The sequence below is a fragment of the Medicago truncatula genome, chromosome 2, assembly GCF_003473485.1.
Source record: "Medicago truncatula cultivar Jemalong A17 chromosome 2, MtrunA17r5.0-ANR, whole genome shotgun sequence".
In the NCBI taxonomy this organism is placed as follows: Eukaryota; Viridiplantae; Streptophyta; class Magnoliopsida; order Fabales; family Fabaceae; genus Medicago; species Medicago truncatula.
Window position 1 is genome coordinate 5,723,374 of NC_053043.1, and position 20,044 is coordinate 5,743,417.

Genomic DNA, 20,044 nt, shown 5'->3' on the forward strand with positions numbered 1-20,044 from the left:
ATTGTGTGCTCCCTAAAGGTATACAGGCATGCATTACGGAAAATAGGTTTAAAATTAGATTTAAAAGTGAATTAGTTAAAATTAAAATCAAACATTTTTAATGGGTTTACGATTGATTGAAAGTGTAAAAAAAATTACATTATCATTTTGTATATTTTTTTAAAGGAGTTTATATGAATGAAATTCTACATATGGTAAATATTTTTTCTTACTAAATAGTAAATATTCTTATAAATTAATATTTAATTAGCATATAAAAATATTCAATGCACCAAATAAAACGCATATAGAACGTATTCATCAAAAGATATACATAAAAAAATGGTCCAAAAAATATGATATACTTCCAAAAAAATGTCCAATATACAGAAAGACATGTCCAATAGCATGCCTATAAAATTTTGTCGTTTAATCAGATAAGAGACATATTCTTGAGATGAGGGTAAACATTGGTTAGAGATTCGTGTAATTAACCTTTAACCCTTTATAAATATCATCACATTACATCAAATTGCGTTTTGTCTACACCTATGGCAATGAACATCATCATTTCCACAACATGTCTCTTCCTCCTCCTGCTCCTTCTTCCATTGGTGTCATGCACCAATAATAATCAGGTCTTTCATTTTTCTACTACTATACTACTACTTCACATAATCATTTTTTCACTCTCTCTTTTTCTATGCTCTTATTTGTAACTCTTAGTCTCAAGTGAAACATCTTTTGATGAAATTTTCTCACAGGTTTATCTAGTTGAACTTGGAGAGAACAATATTAAAGGAGATAAAACACTGCATGAAATAGAGAATACACATCACTCTTATTTGCTTTTGGTGAAAGAAACTGAGGATGAAGCTCGAGCTTCCCATCTTTACAGTTACAAACACACTTTCAATGGCTTTGCAGCATTACTTACACCTAATGAAGCCAATAATCTTTCAGGTAACGTAAAATTAGATAATTTTATTTCTCCAACGGGTTTCAAACTTCGCAATTTCGTGTTACAATGCACTACTTGAATTTTTTTATTTAGTGGCATATGAACGTTAGAGGCGGGCTAATTTCATTTTTTGTACGTCTCTAATTTCCGTCGTTAATTCAACTTTTTTTTTTTAATAGTGATTGGCTCGTACACTGATACAGCAAAGAAAATTATTAACATGAAACAGGAATGGAAGGAGTGGTCTCTGTGCATAAGAGCCAGACAAGGATCTACTCATTGCATACCACTAGGTCATGGAAGTTTGTGGGGTTAGATGGGCCATTTGATCCTTTGGAACAAAAATCCAATGAGACAAATAGAGACTTGTTAACCAAAGCAAAATATGGTCAAGATATTATAGTAGGAATGGTTGATAGTGGTAAGTTTATGTCAACAAATTATTAAAATATGGCCATTTTATATATTCATTTTTAGAGTTCTTTTATTAAAATTTTTTTTTGTTATTTTGTGTTTGTTTTTTTATCATATAGAAAATCCTGTTTTTTAGTAAAACATATATCGAAAATGATTTTCATTAAAATTTACTCTAAATAGTTTTTCATTTCAAGCATATTTTTACTTTTTTTCCTTCAAATTCTAAATATTTTAATCCATAACAAATAGATTAAAATTCCTAATATTCTAAATATCTTGCTTTTCATCTTGTCTATATTTTTACCCTGATTATAATTAAATATATGATTGGCTTCTCATTTTTTTTAATGACAAAGTAATATATTTAAATATTATTTGACTCTATTTCCTAATGTTATGTAACTATTACCAGTTAGCAGTATGTTTATCCTTCAAAAAATTTAAAATAAGCAGCGTGTTTATGTGAATTTGCATGAAGACAATCCATGAGTGTGTTTATTTTTCCATTTGTATATAGGTGTGTGGCCAGATTCAAAGAGCTTCAGTGATGAAGGGATGGGTCCTGTGCCACAGAAATGGAAAGGAGTGTGCCAAAATGGAACTGATTTTGGTTCATCTAACTGCAATAGGTAACATTTATTTATTTTTTTAATTAGTAACATTTGAACTTCTAATGCATTTTTCGCTATCAAATTACATTTACATCTGAATAATTGAGCTGTTTTACTTCAACTGCTTATAAGGAATTTGCTTTATGGTTCTACATAATTATGGTCAGTTTCTTTACACATAAAAAAATTTAAAGTTTGTTCCATTTTATTTCTTAATCAAGCTTCAATTTTGGTTTTTCTTTTATTCTTTTTTACTTGTTAGAAACTGTGTCTAAAATGAAGACAAGATAACTGTCTCTAGGGAATATGAAAATTCTTTCAATGAACTTTGGAACCTTTGAATAGGTTCTTTTCTTAGTTAACCATTATTCATAGTATATATTTAGTAGTTTCTTTTTCTAATTAATATAATATTATAAGGAACATCATTGGCTTGAACACTACGAAAGCAAAAGTTCCTTTCACTATATGTTACATAAATTATGAGCATGTCATATTCATGGCATATAAATATTCATATACTTAGGAAAATGTGTGTGACATTGTAACTATGTTTTTATCTCTATATATCATTTCTCTTACTTTTTGTGTTTTCTGCAAATTTACACATTTCAAAAACACAAACACTAAAAGAAACCGTACTCTATATGAAAAATTTTATGTCAAAAAATCATTTTTCTATTAAAAAATAATAAAACCATATATTATGTATTTCATTAATTTCTCTGAGGATGATTTAGACACAATGATAAGGCCAAAGAAGGCATTTTCTGAACTAGCTTTCATAGTATGTGGAGTTATATTCTGAATAAGATATATATAAAGCTAAATTTGCATGATTTCAATAGCTATATTGTCCTTTAAACTTGATTGGTTTTTGGCTTCTTTTGTTGCAACATCTCGTGAGCCCCTACCCTCTATTCCACACCAGTGTTTTTATCTCCTTTTGCTATTCAAAACACAAGACTATGTCTATTCCCTTTTTTCAATTTCTTTCTTTTTAGTTCTGTCACTGCCTTTTCTCTCAGCTTTTGTGATACCATAGTCTATATAGATATGATTGAATTGAATGAAAAGAAAAGAAAATATTGTCCAATTATTGAACTTTTATTCTGAAAACGGTCAACGCATGCCAAAACATCCAAAACATATGCACGAGAAAGAGAGAGAAGCATGTAAAAGATGACAGCATTTTTTTGGACACTAGACTGATACAAATTATGTACCTCTGACAAGTCATACTTTGCTTCCTCGTGATGTTATTAGTTTGTGTCATGTGTGTGTGTGTTTTGATTATATCTATTTAACTAACTTCAAAATTTAAAGTTTTTTTTACTACCAAAATAAAGTTCTTTGAACTCAACATTCCCTTCAAGGCATTCGTTGTACGTTCGCTACAAGACTAATCTTTGAGTCGGCAACGAAAGATCTGTTTCTTTTAAGGATTGAATGTTAATATCATATGTTTTGGGTCTATAAACTTTTACATCAATATAAAATCTTTTGTTAGTGTTTGAGATAAGTCAATATTATCGTTTTATATTATGTTTTATCGGTGCCATGTCTCAAATTGAGTACCATAAGTTTCAAGGGTTATCTTGCAACCAAGTGACCTATTAGAAATCTAGATCCGTCTTATATTATGTGTTTTTCATTAAACGACGTCATTAACCTTAAGTTAACTAAATAACTTATTAAACGATTTTATGTTGAAGTAAAATTTTATACACATAATTTGTATCATAAAACTTTCTGTCATGAACGAGTTTCATAATATAGGTATTCAGTACATTATGAACAATGGAAACATTACAAGACTATTGATAGAAAAAAGTTAAATTATCAGTGAAGATTAGATGCTAAAAAAATGAAAATAATCTCAAATAACTTGAAGTTAGAGATGCATTTCATATTTTTTGTCTCTAATTTTATACTAGATATCTGCTCCATTATCAATTAACTAATTGTAAAATTAAGTCAACAATAAATAGTTAATTGGTCATCAAGAAGATTTGATCTTTTCCAACTTCATAGATCAGATAACTTGAAGTAACATATTTGTGACGCAGAAAGATAATTGGAGCAAGGTACTACTTGCAAGGTTATGAAAAAATCTATGGCCCTCTAAATGAAGAGGAGGATTACAAATCAGCTCGCGACAAAGATGGTCATGGAACACACACGGCTTCAATAGTAGCAGGGCGAGCAGTTCAAAATGCATCAGCACTCGGAGGCTTCGCTAGAGGCACAGCCTCTGGTGGAGCCCCATTAGCTCGCCTTGCAATATACAAAGCATGTTGGCCAATAAAAGGAAAACCAAAAAATGATGGAAATGTTTGCACTAACATTGATATGCTTAAAGCTATAGATGATGCAATTGAAGATGGTGTTGATGTTATAAACCTTTCCATTGGGTTTCCTGCGCCATTGAAATATGAGGATGATGTGATTGCTAAGGGTGCATTACAAGCTGTAAGGAAAAACATTGTTGTTGTTTGTAGTGCTGGAAATGCTGGCCCTTCTCCTCATAGTTTGTCAAATCCTTCCCCTTGGATCATCACGGTTGGTGCTAGTACTGTCGATCGAACCTTTCTTGCTCCAATTAAGCTGAGCAATGGCACAACGATTGAGGTAAATTTTAATTAAGTTCACAAATCATGATGTCAAATACGGTGTCCTTTAAGCAATAGACTCAATTTGTTATTGAAATCGTATCAATTAAATGTGATGAACTAGCTTTTTAATATGCATATTTTAGTCAAATTTCGCAATTCCAGATTGAGTAATATCATAGTGAGGTACTATGATGATTATACTATATGGTTCGATGTATTTGTAACACATTTTTACTCTGTTGATCGATGAGTAGTTAGATACCAGGGTAGTTTGAACTTGAATTAACTCTAATCTTTGTTAATTAATACAAAGGTCATTTGAATTAACTTCAATCATTTTTTCATCAATTCCAGGGTAGATCGATCACTCCACTCCGCATGGGAAATAGTTTCTGCCCATTAGTTCTAGCAAGTGATGTTGAATATGCAGGCATACTAAGTGCAAACTCTAGGTACTTTTTATTTCTAGTTTTATCTCTTACAAATTTATGTTGTCAAACTTATAATAAATTAATTTCATGATGCAGTTATTGCCTAGACAATACCCTTGATCCAAGCAAGGTCAAGGGAAAAATAGTTTTGTGCATGAGAGGGCAAGGTGGAAGAGTGAAAAAAAGTTTGGAAGTTCAAAGAGCTGGTGGTGTTGGTTTAATACTTGGTAACAATAAAGTTTATGCAAATGATGTACCTTCTGATCCTTATTTCATTCCAACTACTGGAGTGACCTATGAGAATACCTTAAAATTAGTTCAATATATTCATTCTTCTCCTAATCCAATGGCACAACTTTTGCCTGGAAGAACTGTGTTAGATACCAAACCAGCACCCTCTATGGCCATCTTCTCTAGTAGAGGTCCCAATATTATTGACCCTAATATTCTAAAGGTATTTCCCATGACACACTTTATCATAATATCAATTGTTTCTCTTTAGCATATGCTATTATATATTATACAAGATGTATTAGGAAATTTAATAATAGTATTTTATTTGTGTTCTCTGATGTTCACCAAACAACACTTATAGGACAATTTGAGTTGTCTTGTGACTCAAGAATAGTCTTGTGGTGTTCTACTTGTCCTGTAATAATGTGTATAAAATGCTTCTATCCGAGTGATTTCGGTTGTACAAAGTCACAATCCCGTGTAATCGTGCAGTCAGCTATATCAGTGGTCTTTGGGTAAAGATTAGATGGTCTTGATTTCAATGTAGATTGTTATATATTTTAAATCAAAAAATATTGAATTTGAAATCTAAACCATTCGATCGGTGATCGATATAGCTGACTGTGAGTCACCACCCAATTAATTTATGTCTCTTGCTTGTGTACATAACTAAATAAAAAGTAATAAATTTATTCTAGTTTCAAAAATTTACAAACAACTTGTGGACATTTTCAGCCTGACATAACAGCTCCTGGAGTAGACATATTGGCAGCATGGACAGCTAAAGACGGCCCTACACGAATGACATTTCAGGATAAACGAGTTGTAAAGTACAATATCTTTTCAGGAACTTCAATGTCTTGCCCTCATGTTTCTGCTGCATCAGTTCTTCTCAAAGCCATGCACCCTACTTGGAGTCCTGCTGCTATAAGGTCTGCCCTCATGACTTCAGGTAATTTCTCCATCAAGATCCACCCCACTAGCTTGGATACTACCCTCTAAAATGAATATTTACACTAACATTATTGATTTAGTGGCAATAACAAACATAGTTTTCTACTAGATCTGATTGTATCACTATACGAATTTGGATTGTCTGTCACGCATTCAAAACATCAACGACGTTCGATAGGATAGTATATATTTCATGGCAGATATTTAAAATCTAAAAAATACCAAACTTGAAATCTGGAATACTCAATCACAGTCCAATAACCAATATGTTGACTGGGTGAATGCTTGGATTATCGACTGTAAGTAATCCAAATCCGTTGTATACACTATAATGTTAAATCGCTGCCTACAACCGCAATTGCCGCGATAATATAAATATTTTAGAGATTTCACAACTACAATTGTCTACAACCGAAATTTAAAACGTTGGTATAGAAGCCAATTTAGTTTGGAGACATATCTAACACTATCATAATGATTATGCAAGTCATCTATAATGATTTATTGATCTATGCAAATAGTATCGACAATTTGCCATTATACTAAAATAAGTAAAGCAAATTAAATCCCTACCATGATGATATAAACATGACAAGTTCATTAATTTTAGTCATATTTGAATTCATATTCTTTTTAATTATTCTTGCAGCTAGGATAACAGACAACACAGGAAATCCAATGACTGATGAAACAGGAAACCCTACAACACCTTTTGCAATGGGTTCAGGCCACTTCTACCCTAAAAGAGCATCAGATCCAGGACTCATTTATGATGCATCCTACATGGATTACCTTCTTTACCTTTGTAATCTTAATTTAACACAACACATAAACCTTACATATAATTGTCCAAACCCACTACCTCAACCATTTGATCTCAACTATCCATCAATACAAATCCATAAACTCAATTACACCAAAACTATAAAGAGGACAGTGACAAATGTTGGTAGTAGCAAGAGTGTTTACAAGTTTATTGCTAATACACCAAAGGAATTCAACATTTTAGCCACTTCAAGTGTTCTGAAATTTAAACATGTTGGACAGAAAAGGAATTTTGTCATCACAGTGACAGCAAATAGAGATCAGTTACCAAGTAAGTGTGATCCTGATAAATACTATTTTGGATGGTATATTTGGACCGACAATTATCATGTTGTAAGAAGTCCAATTGCAGTGTCTTTTCAATGAAAAAACATTATAGTATTCTTGTACTCATTTTCTTATATTGATTAGTTTATTTTAGTGTTTTTTCAAAAGGACAAACTATTAGAGAGAGTGAGAGACAGGATCACAATAAATAGATAAGATAAATGTATTCTTGGAAATGGTAGGACCAGATTGTGTTCAAGATGTGAATGTAATGTCATTTGAGACTCTTTTTTTGTTGTTGAAGAAATGTTATTTGAGCCTTGATTGATATAATGCATTGTTTGAGCCCATCTCTCGTTGTATATATAATGATGAAGTATGATAGTATTTTTACCTTTTGATGCTTTGGATGATTGAGTTGTTGAACAAGATTTTATTCAAGTTTATACTATATATTATGATTTATGACATAAACATTGCATAAGTGTTTGGAAAACTTAATAGATTTTCTTTTTTCATAATTCTATTTCATATATGTAGCTTTGTTAATGATGTTTCTGCACCAATATTTTAAAATATGACAAAGGAGTGACCTAAACATTCAAATATATGGTACACAATGTGAATCTAACACTGCTTGATTCTATAGTTGAAATGTATCTTCTTGTACCAAAACTGTGAAAGACGTTTCCTCAAAGAATTAAATAGATAAACAACATCCAAGTCCACATGACTCTGGATCTTGTCTAATCTCTTCATTCACTAATCCATATCACGCCTTAGGTGGTGTAAATAATACATGGTCAAATTACAGAGATATATGACCCACATCAATTCAATTTTTGCTCTATTTGTTAATCCTTATTATAATTGTGCCACTGATCATGAACAAAAGCCACTGAAATCAGGATCTACAAGCCAAACATTCTCAAACTTGAGTCTAGATTGAACCCTTATATGTCTTGGCCTTGGATCATTTGATAATAATATAGGATAGTGATTGGAAAACAAAAAATGCCACAATTCATACCACGGTCACCACTCTAACCGTTCCAAGACTCTTGAACCAAGTAAACAAATACCCTCCATATGAATTTCAACGCAACTGGAATTCATAACAGCTTTCCTAAACCCATTAAAAAGCCAAGGATATCTTTCATTTCAACCTTTCTTCTCAATTGGTGACAAAATGCCAATAAAATCACCATTAATATACCACAAAATATTTAAGACATGAGCAAGTTTCATCCACCAGTTCACCCTTCCGGATTAATAGTAAAGCAAAAACCTAACTAGTATCTTAATTCGTCAATCTTCTTCGAATTTGATAAAGTTCACAAAGAAATAGTACATGTGGCTTATATACTCAGAAGATGTATTTTAAATTAGAAATTCCACATGAGCTACATAATCCTCGATAATTCGAACTAATGACAATCATTTCTTATGGCGGGGGATGGTTTGCAGCTCCCGCCAGTACAACATTATGAGTAAACAAAAGGCTGGAACTTCACCTCCATCACTACCAACTTCACTTACAGGTTCCACTGTAAAAATGGGCTAGCCCGCCAAATCTAATAAAATGTAGAGTTTGAACCATAAAATATAGTCTCAGATTTTTTTTCAAAATAATGTTTATAAGAAATTTTGTGAGAGTCTTTATAATATTTTCAAAAAAATAAATAAGGTCTTACCTTTTTAATCAACAACTCATACATAGGGCCGACTTCATATAGTATTTTTATAGCTCGTACTTGAAAGAACTTTTTGGCCTAAAGCGATAAAGGTTGTTAGGGCCGATCTCTTTAAGGTTAGATAACCCATTTTGAGAGCTCTACACATAATCTCATCCTTCCCATTTTCAGCGTGACTAATAATGGAGTTAAATAAACCATTCATCATTATATATACATTATTATATTTGGTTATTATACGATGTTCTCGGGTTTATGTGTGACCTGTCAAGCCTAATGACACAAATAAACTCAATGAAATTTTAGCTGAGTCTATTTAAGACCTAGTTCAATCCGAACCAACCTACCTAAACCTAAAATGGTTTGATTCAAATGACAAGTTTACCTTTCCAATTCCAAAAATCCAATTTGTTTGTAAATTGTGACATTTTTTTTATGTCTATTAATATAGTTTTAGACTTTTATAATATTGATTTAAAAGGTATACAATTTTTGATTGTGTGAATCGGGCTCCTTTCCTAGTACCAGAGTGTTGGCCCAAAAAAATAGTATGACAATAATTGTAAAATGATTTAAAGCTTCCAAGATTTTTGTCTTTAAAAATAAAACTTCCAAGATTATTTTTTTTTATAAAACTTCCAAGATTTTTTGTTTTGCAAAGTAGTCATTTATAATTTGGGACAAATGGAGTAATTAAATATAGATTTTAAATCAAAATATTCAACGTAAACAATCGCATATAAACAGTATTTGACTATTCATCAAACGATATACTACTTGCAAAAAGTGTCCAAATAATACAGAAAGACCTATCCAATAGCATGCCTATAAAATAAAATCTTGTCGTTATACTCTAGAGATGAGGGCAAGCATAAGCATTGGTTAGAGATTCAAGTACACTATGGCAATGAACAACGTTTCAATGACATGCCTATTCCTTCTCCTTCTTCCATTGGTCTCATGCACCAAAAATAATCAGGTCTTTCATTTTTCTACTACTACTCATAATCTTTTTTTTCTCCTCTGGATTTCTATGTAGGAATTCATATCTATTGGATTTTCTCACAGGTTTATCTAGTGGAATTTGGAGAGCACAATAATGGACATAAAACACTGCATGAAATAGAGAATACACATCACTCTTATTTGCTTTTGGTAAAAGAAACTGAGGAGGAAGCTAGGGTTTCCCTTCTTTATAGTTATAAACACACTTTCAATGGTTTTGCAGCATTACTTACACCAAATGAAGCCAATAATCTCTCAGGTAAAGTTATACTACTTTGTAATTTCATGTTACAACTCACTAGCTACTTGAAAATTTGATACACAACACAATAGCTAGACCAAATTAATTTTTATATTTTGTTGATAATTATATTTTCATTAATATAGTATAGAAAATTAATTAATATGAAACAGGGATGGAAGGAGTGGTCTCTGTGCACAAGAGCCACACAAAGATATACTCATTGCATACCACAAGGTCATGGAAGTTTGTGGGGTTAGATGAGTCATTCGATCCTTTTGAAGAAAAATCCAATGAGACAAATAGAGACTTGTTAGCCAAAGCAAAATATGGTCAAGATATTATAGTAGGAATGATTGATAGTGGTAAGTTATGTCCACATATATTATTACAAAAACATTTTGATATTGATTAATTGATAGATTAGTTTTTAGAGATTTTTTAAAAATAAATATGATCTTAGTCCCTACGATTATAGTATTTTTTGGTTTTAGACACTAAGTTTTTTTTTTCTTCTTTAGATTGAATCTTGCAAATTAAAAAATTGTTGTTTTTGAATAAAAACAACAAATAATAAATCTACAAAGCCTGAATTTAAATTTAAAAAAAAAAAAAAAAAAACTTATGGGGACTAAAATAAACTATACTAGTAGGACTAACATCATATTTAAATGAAAAATATATGTTACTTTTGTTTTTTTATCATATTCAAAATTCTAGTTTTTTACAAAATCTTTATCTGAAAATGATTATCAAGAAACTTTTCTCTAAATAATTTTTCATTTGAAGTACATTTTAAATTTTTTCTTCGGATTCTCGTTAATTATTTTAAAAATCCATAACAAATAGATGAAATTGTTTTAAAGTAATATTTTTTTTCTTTCACAAAAAAACTGTAACAATCAGCTGATATATTTTTTTTTTTTTGAAGAGATTAAAATGAAATTGTATTACCACGTCAAAAAGGACTTCCTAGCACAAGATGTGCTAAGGAAGAAACACCCAAATTCAAACAGTGTCGACTATTTACAAGGCAAAGCCAAACCGTAAAAGTGGACCAAAATGATATCTTGTTTTTCATCTTGCTAATTAAATACATGATTGTTCTCATTTGACTCTATTATAATATTGTAAGTACTACACGAGTTAGCAATGTGTTTGTGTACTTGTTTCATGTTTGCATGAAGAGAAGTTTTGAGTGTGTTTTCTTCCATATGTACATAGGTGTGTGGCCAGATTCAAAGAGCTTCAGGGATAAAGGGATGGGTCCTGTTCCAAAGAAATGGAAAGGAGTGTGCCAAAATGGAACAGATTTTGATTCATCTAAATGCAATAGGTAACAAGCTGTTTTTTTAATTAGTACCATTTGAACTTCTACACTTTTCCCTGGCTGTCATATTATATTTAGAGAAATTCTTGTATAGAAACGCACCTAACACTTGTCATTTACAAACAACGAATAAGAGTGTGACACATAATTAACTTAAAAAAAAAAGTAAAATAAATTTACTAAAAATTAGAGTCCTCTTTTCTCTTTCTTCCACCGCTGTTTCTCTATCTTCAACCATTGTTTTCGGCTCAAGATCATTGATGTTATCAATGAACAGACTACTATTTAGAAGAAGAAAAAATCTCCATCTTCTTCCTATTAAGACTATCCTTAAATCCAAACCAAAAATACATCTCTTTCACCATTGTTCCTTAAATAGCAGTATTGTTGGGGAACCATATATGCCAGAAAAAATGGATGATGGGAGAGAGAAGGAACGGTTTTTCATTTTTTTACTAAACAATTACTTTTTCAATATTTAATGATGTGCTCCATTTAATTACGTGTCACACTTTTATTCGTTGTTTGTAAATGACAAGTGTTAAATGCGTTTCTACACAAGAATTTCTCATTTATTTATATGATATGAATATGATTAGATTGAGTTATTTCACTCCAACTACTAATAACGAACTTGCTTTACACACAACAGTTGCTCCATTTCAGTTTCTTTTTTGAATTGAAAGTTCTTTCAATGAACTTTGGAACCTTTGAATAGGTTCTTTTCTTAGGTAACCAATATAATTAGTAGTTTCTTTTTCTAATTAACATAAATATAATATTGTACGGAACATTAAGTATTATCTTGAACATTACTAAAGCAAAAGTTATGAGCATGTCTTATTCATGGTATATAAATATTCATATACTTTTGAAAATATGCCAAGAAGCTAGGTCATGTTTTTATAGGGAATGTATTGTAAATATCACTAAAAAAATTGTTTAAAAAAGTTCATGTGCTAATGAGGTTGAGGTCTAACGGACGAAGTTAGACTCCCACAACACGCTTAATCTCCACGGGCCTCAAATCAATGTTCGGCATGTCTCGAATAAAATCACATATTTATCAATGTTAAAACTATAATAATTGGGAGCGATACTTGTATTTAGTGTCCGACATACCTCAAATAAAACTACTCAATTATTATTCTTAATTTTTATGTCTCTTTATCAGCGTACATAAAAAGCATCAATCTAAAATTCGCTTTAGGTCTACAAATGCATTAGGCCGGCCCTGAAATAACAGACGTAAATATATATATACTCTATTTCATTAGTCCTCATTTCTTTGTACCAAAAAAAAAATTCTCATTTCTCTAAGCATGAGTTGGACATAATGATAAAGACCAAAGAAGGCATTTTCTGAACCATATATATAGAGAGAGAGAGAGACTCACATAGAGAGATAGTTATTCTTCTAAAATTGTATGATTTTAATAGCTATTGTCCTTTAGACTTGATTGGTTTTTGGCTTCATTTGTTGTTTCATCTCGTGAGCCCCTGCACAAAACTATGTCTACTCCTTAATTTAGTTTCTTTCTTTTTAATTCTGTCCCTGCCTTTTCGATCAGCTTTTGTGATAGTCCATACTCTATTTCATACTCTATATAGAGATGATTGAATGGAAGAAAAAGAAAACACTATTGTCCAATTAATGAAGGGCTATACTGAGAGAGAGAGAAGCCATATGTAAAAGAGGACAACATTTTTGTAGTACAAATTATGTAGTTCTACTCATGCTTTGCTTCCTCTTCATGTTATTGCTTTATTGGTTGTGTGATGTGTCTGTTTTATCATGTCATAAGCAATTTGTTGATTGAGTGCATATTTGAATGAAGGTGGAATTGCTAAAATTACGTTGTATCAGTGCAATTTAGACAGAAGCCGAATAATTTTTATAAAATCACAGTGGCTTATTGTGATTTTGATGAACTCATTGTAATACTGAACGAGGTTATTTATATGAAAATAAATTTTTGTTTAAGAATGAGTTTGAAATGTAATCTTGCATTATGAAGAATGGAAACAATTAAAAGTATATGTCAAACGAAATTAAAATTGTGGTATCTCTACCCCTAGGACAAAATTAGAGACAAAATTCATTTTTCCTATAGATTGCTAGAGAAAGTTAAATTATGATGACGATTAGATGTCAAACGAAACTGAAATTAAAATTTAGGTGCTTCCCTTCAATGTTGATTCAACTTTTTATATTCTTGAATCAATTAGTCATAATTGAAAATTAAGTGACTGATGAATAGTTAATTGGTCATCAAGAAAATTTAACTTTCTCCAACTTCATGCATCATATTTAATTAACTTGAAGTAACATAGTAATTTTTTTTGTAGAAAGATAGTTGGAGCAAGGTACTACTTGCAAGGTTATGAAAATCATTATGGCCCACTAAACGAAGAGGAGGATTACAAATCAGCTCGCGACAAAGATGGCCATGGAACACACACATCTTCAATAGTGGCAGGGCGAACCATTAAAAATGCTGCAGCAATCGGAGGCTTCGCCAGCGGTACAGCCTCTGGCGGAGCCCCCTTAGCCCGCCTTGCCATATACAAAGCATGTTGGCCAATCAAAGGAAAACCAAAAAACGAAGGAAACACTTGCGCAAACATTGATATGCTTAAAGCTATAGATGATGCAATTGAAGATGGTGTTGATGTTTTAAGCATTTCCATAGGGCATTATGGTCCATTGAAATATGAAGATGATGTGATTGCTAAGGGTGCATTACAAGCTGTAAGGAAAAACATTGTGGTTGTTTGTAGTGCTGGAAATTTTGGTCCTTTTCCACATAGTTTGTCAAATCCTGCCCCTTGGATCATCACTGTTGGTGCTAGTACTGTCGATCGAACCTTTCTTGCTCCAATTAAACTTAACAATGGCAGAACCATCGAGGTAAATTTCAAGTTCACTAGAAAGAAGAAGAAAAAGTAGGATAGATGTTTAATAAAGGTACTCCTTCCCGTCTTATATTTAACCAACAAAAAATAATATGCACACCTTGAAAGTGCTGGAGCTTAATGAAATCAATCACACAACTAAGAAAGGAACTAAGAGAGGAAAACAGAAAGAGAGGGAACTTATGCACACCTTAGTTGCTTACATACTAAGCAACCTAACTAACATGGTTAGTTAGTTACTTGTTCACCAAGTAACATGACTAGCTTAATTAGTATTTGAATTACAACATTTAAATCACTTTTACAACACTTCTAAACTACTAATTTGTCTTTATAATCCTTAATATTAATCATCTCTCACGACCCTTGAAACTTTGACTAGAGATTATCACGACCCTTGAAATTGTGACTATAGAATATTCATGCCTCGTAAAAAAGTAACGGCTTTAATTATACTAGGCTTAAATAAGTAAAAAGGTCTCTGTAAATTGGCGCATTTTTTGTTTTAGTCCCTGTAAATTTTTTTGTTGCGAGACAAACCCTGTATTTACCAAACATTTTGTATCTAGTCCATGCCGTCCAATTACGTGAAAAAAACAATGAGCTGGCTAACGGAGCAATACGTGGCACTTCGTGAGTTGGCACTAGTTGATGACTGGGGTTAGTATAGGGACTAAAACCAAAAACGCAATTTAACATAGGGACTAATTTAAAAAAACATAATCATCAATTTTTAAATTTTAAAAATCAGTCTTTCCTTCTTCTTCTTCCTCTCTCTGTTCTTTCCTTCTTCTTCCACTATTTGTTCTTTCTTTAATTGCTTGCGCCCAAAAAATCAAACCCCATTTCCTTCAACAATGTCTTCTCATTCCATTTCTCATTCATCATCAAATGAGTTGTCTATAAGTGCCAATTACTTCTTTCAGTTCTGCTTCATTTGTTCCTCCTTGAGTCTCCAAAAGCAAATCAGTGTTAATTACTTCCATTTGTTTCCCTTCGCGCACCTTAATCTTAGGCCATCCAACCAAGTTTGTGTCGCCAAAATCCTCCTTATCACCAGACCTTTTCCCATTAAGAAGTTCCAACATTACAACACCGAATGAATAAACCTCACCCTTTGCAATGCACCTGAAACTTTGGTAATACTCTGGTGGAACATATCCAGGTGTTTCTGCTAGTGTGCTTACACTGAGATGTGTATCAAGTGCACTTATTAGTCTTGCCATTTCGAAATCCAAGACTCTTGACACCATTTCATTGTCAAGTAATACATTGCTTGACTTCATGTCTTTGTGTATGATGTGAGGGATGCAATTATGATGCAGAAAACAAAGTCCTTTAGCAGCACCTCTTGCAATCGTCTTCCTTTCTTCCCATGTTAAAATTCGTCGATCACATGTCTTTATTCTTCTGTGGAGCATCTCTTCTAGGCTTCCATATTCCATGTATTCATAAACAAGTAACCTCTCTTCTCCTACTTTGCAGTATCCCAATAAAGGGACAAGGTTTTTATGGTTGATTTTTTCTAAGGTTTCCATTTCAGCCATGAATTCTTTATCACCTTGGCAACTCAGTCGAATGAGCTTCTTTATCGCGACACATGTTCCGTTTTTGAGTGTAGCCTTAAACACTTCACCAAAACCACCACAACCAATGAGGCTTGCTGCTGAGAAGCCATTGGTTGCTTCAATCAACTGTGAGAATTTAAGCTTTCTCAATTACCTCTGGAATGTTGCAATATTAATGCTTAATGGCTCTTTCTCTTTATCAATTTTCCATGTTGTAGCAACATGGCATGCGAATTGAAGATGAACATCCTCATAATTGTTCTGCAACCACATATTGGCAACTCATTTGATGATGATTGACAAATGGAATGAGAATACATTGTTCAATGAAATGGGTTTTTGGTGTTAGGGCGCAAAGCTATGGAAGGGTGGGAATGGCAGAAATGAAGAAGAGAGAAATAACATAGTGAGGAAGAAGGTGGAAATAATATGTTTTAAAATTCAAATTTTGATGATTATGTTTTTTATTTTCGTCCCTGTGTAAATTTACGTTTTTGGTTTTAGTCCCTCTAATAATCAATTGCCAACTCATCATATGCCACGTATTAGTCCGTTAGCCAGCGAAGTATTTTTTTGACAGAAACAGACGGTAGGGACGAATGTCAAAATGTTAAGTAAATACAGAGGTTGTTTCACAACAAAAAAAGATACAAAGACTAAAACTAAAAATGCGCAAACTTACATGGACCTTTTTCTTATTTAAGCCATTATACTATTAGTAGTTGAATTTCTAGGGACGATCATTCATATCACTAATACTTTATGAAAGTAATATCATAGCGTGGTACTTGGATAGTAAAATATAATTGGAGGTATGTGTAATACACTGGTACAAGTGTGGTTTCAACTTGAATTAACTTCATCTTTGCTTCTAATACAAGGATTTTTATTTTTAATTTACATTGAGGAGACGAAAATGTGGTGACTTGAGTTTGAATCCGGGATTTCACATAAAATATCTTTACAGCCAAATCACTAACTACTAATCTTTCTTAATTAATTCCAGGGTAGATCATTTACTCCAGTCCACATGGAAAACAGTTTCCGCCCATTAGTTTTGGCTAGTGATGTTGAAGAATATGCAGGCATACTAAAAACAAATTCTGGGTATTTTCTATGTCTGGTTTTACACCTCTCTTAAATTTAGATTATTGGACTAATTAAAAGGTTAATATATTTATTGTTCAAAAAAAAAAAAAGGTTAATATATTTACATATATTTCATGATGCAGTTATTGCCAAGACAATACCCTTGATCCAAGCAAGGTCAAGGGGAAGATAGTTTTGTGCATGAGAGGACAAGGTGGAAGACTGAACAAAAGTTTTGAAGTTCAAAGAGCTGGTGGTGTTGGAATTATCCTTGGGAACAATAAAACTCATGCAAATGATGTACCTTCTGATCCTTATTTCATTCCTGCCACTGGAGTGACCTATGAGAATACCTTAAAACTTGTTCAATATATTCATTCTTCTCCTAATCCAATGGCACAACTTTTGCCTGGAAGAACTGTGTTAGATACCAAACCAGCACCCTCTATGGCCATGTTCTCTAGCAGAGGTCCCAACATAATTGACCCTAATATTCTAAAGGTGATTCCTTTTTCACAATATTAATTGTTTCACTTTATAATAAGATATTATATTATAAAAGATATATGTGTAAATTTTACATCAATTTGTTTGTACTCTCTGATGTTTACCAAAACAATACACAGGAATACTTTAGTTGTCTTGTGACTCAAGAATTCATCTTGTGTTCTACTTGTCCTGTAATAATATGCATAAAATGCCTCCTTCAATCGGTCGTGATTGATGACTAGTACTTTTCAGAGAAGATAGATAGTTGGTCTTAAATTCTTAATGCTTCTGTCTAAGTGATTTAGATTGCGCGCAATCACAATCCCATGCAGTCTCAAATTGGTTCTCATTTCAATTAAAATTTTGATATTTTTAAAATCTAAAATACCAAACTTGAAATTTGGATCTTCTGATCATGATGATGTGGCTGACTGCGAGACTGCACGAAATCGCAATCCAACATCTGAGATCATTTTACTTTGTTTCAAATTGTCACTTTTTGACATCACCCAATTAATTTATGTCTCTTGTGTACATATGAAAATAGTACTAACTTCTAGTTTCAAATTTCTCAAATAATTTATGGACTTTTACAGCCTGACATAACAGCTCCTGGAGTAGACATATTGGCAGCCTGGACAGCTAAAGATGGACCTACACGAATGAATTTTCGCGATAAACGAGTTGTTAAGTTCAATATCATTTCAGGAACTTCAATGTCTTGCCCTCATGTTTCTGCTGCATCAGTTCTTCTCAAAGCCATGCACCCTACTTGGAGCCCTGCTGCTATAAGGTCTGCCCTCATAACATCAGGTAATTTCTACGTCAAGATCCACCCGGATATGGATTGATTGTTGTCAGCAATTCCACCCATTCTTCAAATTGGGGGTCATTGGATCGAGATCAGAGAGTCTAGATTTCAACGCAGATTTTTAAATCAAAAATATCGAACTTCAAATCTAAATCGTCCAATTACCAAGGATATTCAGATTGTGTGAAATTGTTGCTTGCAGAATGCAATCAATCCAAATCCATTGTCTACATTAGTTTTAAATAGCGATCTACAACTGCAATTCCCGCAACAATATAAAGATTTTAGAGATTTCTAAAAACCCATTTGTCTTCAACCAAAATTTAAAACTTCGGTATAGAAGCCAATTTTACTTGAAAACGTGTTTAACAAAATTGTACCAACCAAATCAACAACATTCTACAAAGTACAAAGAATTAGTCATCTATAATGATTTATTGATCTATGTAATAATTGGTAATAAACAGTACTAATACTTTTCTATTATACTAAAGTAAGTAAACAAATTAAATCCTTACCGTGATGATATAAATATACTACATAACAACTTCATTATTTATCAGTCACACTAAAAACTACCCTTCATTGATATATCTAAATCATTTATTTATTCTTGCAGCTAAAACAACAGACAACACAGGAAATCCAATTACAGATGAAACAGGAAATCCTGCAACACCTTTTGCAATGGGTTCAGGCCACTTCTACCCTAAAAGAGCATCAGATCCAGGACTCATTTATGATGCATCCTACATGGATTACCTTCTTTACCTTTGTAATCTTAATTTAACACAACACATAAACCTTACATATAATTGTCCAAACCCACTACCTCAACCATTTGATCTCAACTATCCATCAATACAAATCCATAAACTCAATTACACCAAAACTATAAAGAGGACAGTGACAAATGTTGGTAGTAGCAAGAGTGTTTACAAGTTTATTGCTAATACACCAAAGGAATTCAACATTTTAGCCACTCCAAATGTTCTGAAATTTAAACATGTTGGACAGAAAAGAAATTTTGTCATCACAGTGACAGCAAATAAAGATCAGTTACCAAGTAAGTGTGATCCTGAGAATTACTTTTTTGGATGGTATATTTGGACCGACAAATATCATGTTGTAAGAAGTCCAATTGCAGTGTCTTTTCAATGAAAAAACATTATAGTATTCTTGTACTCATTTTCTTACGTTAATTAATTTACTAGTGTTTGTTTGTCCTAAAGGACAAACTATTGGAGATTATTTGAGAGAGTGAGAGATAGGATCACAATAAATAGATAGATAGGATAAATATTATTAGAAATCATGGTAGGACCAGATAATGTGTTCAATATGTGAAAGTAATGATATTATTTGATAATTGATTTCATGCATTATTTGAGCTATCTTTGATGAAGGAATGATAATAGTTTTAGTTTTAGTCGATTTGGATAATGGAGGTGTTTAGGTGTGTATTTGGACTCAAAATCATATCAATAATTTTAAATGTTTGGAGCAAAGAAAAATAGTAATCAATATTAAAGTAACCTTTGTCAAAAAAATATCAAAGTAACCTTAAGCAACAACAAGTCAACAACAAATAGACCTAGATCTAAGTG

At 32.1% G+C, this 20,044-nt stretch overlaps 2 protein-coding genes across 3 annotated transcripts; both read left to right on the plus strand.

Annotated features, from left to right (window-relative positions):
* Positions 1-462: 462 nt before the first annotated feature.
* LOC25486037 (subtilisin-like protease SBT5.6) lies at positions 463-7,644 on the plus strand. Of its 2 annotated transcripts, XM_013607189.3 has the most exons (9): positions 463-617; positions 744-942; positions 1,170-1,361; positions 1,875-1,986; positions 4,038-4,599; positions 4,938-5,035; positions 5,111-5,468; positions 5,984-6,200; positions 6,852-7,644. In XM_013607189.3, exons 1-9 carry the CDS (start codon positions 531-533, stop codon positions 7,391-7,393), a joined length of 2,367 nt encoding a protein of 788 aa, XP_013462643.2. In that variant the 5' UTR covers positions 463-530; the 3' UTR covers positions 7,394-7,644. The 2 variants fall into 2 exon arrangements, with proteins under 2 accessions (XP_013462643.2, XP_039686226.1); XM_039830292.1 differs by lacking the exon at positions 463-617 and having other exon boundaries at positions 801-942; positions 1,120-1,361.
* A 2,131-nt stretch (positions 7,645-9,775) lies between these two features.
* LOC25486038 (subtilisin-like protease SBT5.6) lies at positions 9,776-19,819 on the plus strand. Its single transcript, XM_013607190.3, has 9 exons — positions 9,776-9,967; positions 10,057-10,252; positions 10,408-10,599; positions 11,459-11,570; positions 13,914-14,475; positions 17,055-17,155; positions 17,281-17,638; positions 18,223-18,439; positions 19,057-19,819. The coding sequence occupies exons 1-9, from the start codon at positions 9,890-9,892 to the stop codon at positions 19,596-19,598; spliced, it is 2,358 nt and encodes a 785-aa protein (XP_013462644.1). The 5' UTR covers positions 9,776-9,889; the 3' UTR covers positions 19,599-19,819.
* The last annotated feature ends 225 nt before the right edge of the window (positions 19,820-20,044 follow it).